This window comes from Acanthisitta chloris, unplaced genomic scaffold (genome assembly GCF_000695815.1).
Source record: "Acanthisitta chloris isolate BGI_N310 unplaced genomic scaffold, ASM69581v1 scaffold20354, whole genome shotgun sequence".
NCBI lineage: Eukaryota > Metazoa > Chordata > Aves > Passeriformes > Acanthisittidae > Acanthisitta > Acanthisitta chloris.
In genome coordinates, this window is record NW_008671322.1 from 25,285 (window position 1) to 29,479 (window position 4,195).

General features: G+C 47.6%; 1 protein-coding gene across 1 annotated transcript in view; it reads right to left on the reverse strand.

Annotated features, from left to right (window-relative positions):
* KDM5B (lysine (K)-specific demethylase 5B) overlaps nucleotides 1–4,195 on the reverse strand; it is a gene marked incomplete at its 5' end in the record, with an annotated part of 45,904 nt that overhangs the window by 18,877 nt on the left and 22,832 nt on the right. The window contains 4 exons of the mRNA XM_009074065.1: nucleotides 1,015–1,165; nucleotides 1,495–1,619; nucleotides 2,765–2,946; nucleotides 4,054–4,195. The exon at nucleotides 4,054–4,195 is cut by the window's right edge and continues 39 nt beyond it. Coding sequence (XP_009072313.1) covers nucleotides 1,015–1,165; nucleotides 1,495–1,619; nucleotides 2,765–2,946; nucleotides 4,054–4,195 — 600 coding nt within the window. The remainder of the gene's footprint in view (nucleotides 1–1,014; nucleotides 1,166–1,494; nucleotides 1,620–2,764; nucleotides 2,947–4,053) is intronic.

Below are 4,195 nucleotides of genomic sequence, written 5' to 3' on the forward strand. Positions count from 1 at the left end.
CAAGCCCGGGCGGGACGGGGCTGGGACCCACCTGGCCTGGTGGAAGGTGTCCCTGCCAATGGCAGGGGTAGAACTTGGTCATCTTTAAGGTAAGGTCCTTCCAAACCAGTCTGTGATTCTATGGATGAAGAACGTGCAACAGAAGATGGTAAGTTGTGAACCCTAAGAGAAAAGCTCTTACATGAATACAGGCACAGACTCATGCCATGAGGTCTGGCCTTGGCCTCTGCTCTTGTCTCCTTTTGGCTCATTTCAGACAGGGAAGTGCCAGCAGGACCAAGCAGCCAGTTGACAAGGAATGTGTGACCCAAGCACTGCCCTACCTTGAAGAACGTGCAACAGAAGATGGTAAGTTGTGAACCCTAAGAGAAAAGCTCTTACATGAATACAGGCACAGACTCATGCCATGAGGTCTGGCCTTGGCCTCTGCTCTTGTCTCCTTTTGGCTCATTTCAGACAGGGAAGTGCCAGCAGGACCAAGCAGCCAGTTGACAAGGAATGTGTGACCCAAGCACTGCCCTACCTTCAAAACCTCTTGAGCAAATAACCTGTCAAAGATTTAGTGTAAAGAGCAGCTACTTTTCAAGCTCTCGTACAGGGTTCCCACCTGCTCCAGTCCAGGGAGTTAAGGCACTTCATTTTTCCACAACACAGAGTAATGGATACAATGACACACCTGCAGCACAGACAGATTTACAGTCCCCACAGCACAGAGATAGGACAGTTGTATCTTACTGGGTGTTACTTTGTCTGGACATACCACACCACTTTTTCCTTTCCTGCAATGAATTTACTGATCAACTGTCAAACACAGAGGAAGAAGAGATTGAAAGCTCAGGATGTTTAACTTATTACATGCAGTAAAGGTGAATCTCCCCATCACAGATGTCTCTCTTGAGGAGACAAGTGGATTACTCTCATTTCTAAGTCTGGCAGAGCACTGGCATCCATCACTGGCTACTGACACCCACCTGTGGTGCCTCAGTTCTGCTGCAGACACACAGTGACACTGACCTGGTCTGTCTCTTGCCGTTCAGCAGCTGCTGAGCCACCGAGGCACACTTGTCAGCATCCTGCGTCACCAGCCGGAGGTGTCGCAGCAGGTCGTTGTCTGGGAACTTCTTCAGTTCTGATTCTTCTATCAAAGCCTTAAAACTGATGAGGCCTGCTGGGAAAGACACTATGTTCACAAGTGTCCTTTGAGAGGGATTTTTTCATAGCAGGGCTGAGGAATACAACAGGAATTAACGTGTTTCTATTTCAACTGCAGTTGTATTTCGTGTCAGAGTGATTTACAGTCCTGTCACACACAGACAGTTCAGCAGCATTGCTGGCACTGTGACAGCTAAAATATCCTAAAACATGAAATTATATGTGATTACTTTTGATTGTCACATAAGAAAAAAGTTGCTACGGTTCAGAACCTAAAAACTGAAAAATTAGTCCTTTTAAATGACATGTTACAGACAACAGGTAAGACACTAAGACACTCACTCTTTTTGTTGTTGATCTTTGCCTCCAGGGCCTCGTTGACGTTGGTCGCCCACTCGTTGTAGGACTCCGCACGCATCTTCAGGGCGTTCATCATCGGGTACAGCTCCTCCAGGGTGTAGCGGTACCTGTGGGCAGCAGAGCCCAAACACTTCAGCAAGGCTGGGAGGGAGCAGGAGGGTAGGAAGGAGGGGCAACAAGATGAGAACCAAGGCCAGGTTGGGCAGGGCTTGGACCAAGCTGGGCTAGCGGAAAGTGTCTAGAGGAGTGGCTAAGGTCACTTGGTCTGTTCAGCTTGGAGAAAAAGAGACCAAGGGGAAACCTCATCACTGTATACAACTTCCTCGTGAGGGGAAATGGAGGGGCAGCATTGACCTCTGCTCTCTAGCAGCCAGTGAAAGGACCCACGAGAATGGCATGAAGCTGTCAGGGAGGGTTAGGTTGGATATGAGGGAAAGGCTCTTCCCCCAGAGGTGTATGGGCACTGGAACAGCTCCCCAGGGCAGTGGTCGCAGTCCCAAGGCTGACAGAGTTCCAGGAGTGTTTAGCCAATGCTCTCAGGCACAGAGTGCATTGTTGAGGTGTCCTGTGCAGGGTCAGGAGTTGGGCTTATGTCCTCATGGGTCCCTTCCTGCTCTGAATATTCTGTGGCTCTATGTCCTTGCCCACGGCAGGAGTTGGAGCTAGATGAGCTTTAAGCTCCCTCCCAACCCATTCTGGGATTCTAAGATGTGCAGGTCCATACAACACAGAAATGAGCTCCTATGCAAGCAGAGTTACACGATTAAGACCTACAACTACACCATGTTCCTCTTGAGGCAATTTCAGTATTGCAGTTGCTTCAACAGCAATTTCAACAGGACAATTGAACGAATTGTGAAAACTGTCTTAGAGCAGCCTACATTCATGTAGGACAAAGATGCAGCAAACAGCTGACAACAGGAAGGAAAGCTCAGAAAAACAAAACAATACTCCTTGGCAGGGACTGGCTGTAAGAGACAATGACCTTGTTGCTATAAATAAAAAAGCAAACTAACTTAGCCAGCAATTTTTTTGCCATTATAGAGCAAGAAGAGCTGAATGCTAAAGAGAAAGAGGCTTTGTGTGTGAGCACAAAACAGGCCTGTTGTTATAGGGGCACTGGATTTGCAGAGGACAGAGACACAGCACAGACCAGCCTCACTGACAGAGCAGACAGGAGATAACAAGCCACAACGTCTACACAGACAGGAACATCTCCAGATCATGGTATTATTTACTGTCTCAAGCTCACCCCAGTTTGTACTTGTAGGTGGGACAGGAGCAGAGGTCCTCAATGTGGTACAAGCAGACCAGCAGCCCAGGCTTGCAGGGACAGTACACGGCTGACATGAAGCAGGTGGTTTTGCACTTCAGGCACTGTCGCTCGTCATCAGGGAACAGCTCAAATGTCACTCGCTCTGAGTCAGTCACTCCCTGCAGGACATCACCATCACATCACTTCAAAGCCTAACAAAGAGGTGACTATTCCAAGCTAAAACATCAGAAGCTAAATTTATCAAAGGAATTACGAAGTTCAGAAATCAGATGTTAAAACCAGGTAGACAGAAATCTTGGCTAACAAAAAAATCAACTTTTCTGGTTAAATTACTCAAAGAACAGAGCTTACTCTACAAGCACATTCTGAGCAATATTAAAGGGCAGGTGCTAAAACAAGGTGCAAGATAAATGATCCCTTAGCCAGGTGGTGCTCTGAAATCCACAACTCAGGAAGGAACTATGTTCCTCTAGGCCACTGACACCCTGTACTAGTCCCAGCATGTTCTCACATCGACTGTTCATTACAACCAATCCCAACCTTGGGAGTGTTCCAGGCCAGGCTGGACAGGGCTTGGAGCAACCTGATCTAGTAGAAGGTGCCTCTACCTATGACAGGGGCAGAACTGGGTGAGGCTCAGATTAGATATTAGGAAAATTCTTTTCCCTATTAGGCTGTTCAGGCTCTGGAACTACCCAGAGAGGTGGTGGAGTCACCATCCCTGGAGGTGTTTAAGAGGCATTTGGAGCTGGTGCTAGAAGATAGGGTTTAGAGGTTACAGCAGTAACAGGTTAATGGTTGGACTTCATGATCAAAAAGGCCTCTTCCAACCTTGATGATACTGTGATTCTAAATACCTTTAAGATCCAGTCTTGAAAAGAGACAACTGAGAGGGACCTCATGAATGTATTCAAGTACATGACTGGGAAGTGCCAAGAGGATGGACCAGACTCTGCTCAATTGTGAAAACCAATAAAATAAGAGGTAAAAGCAAAAAGTGATGCACAGGGAGTTCCATTTGAATACAAGAAAGGGCTTCTTTCCTGTGCAATGACTGAGCACTGAGCAGATTGCCCAGGGAGGTCATGGATTCTCCCTCACTATTCCAGAGCCACCTGGACACAACCCTGAGCCATGTGCTCTGGGCTGGCACTGCTTGAGCAGGGAGATGGGACCAGAAGACCCACTGTGGTCTCTTCCAACCTAACTGTGATTCTGTGATCTGCGATCCCTTCCAGCCCAAACCATTATTTCCTACAACTCACCAGTTTATCAACCTTCTCACGCAACCTCTTCTCCTCTTCAATCATAATAGCCATGTCCTTCTGGACGGTAGATGCCACCACAACATCCAGCACATCTGCTTTGGAAGCCATTTTGCAGATCATCTCATCGTGGGAGAAGACG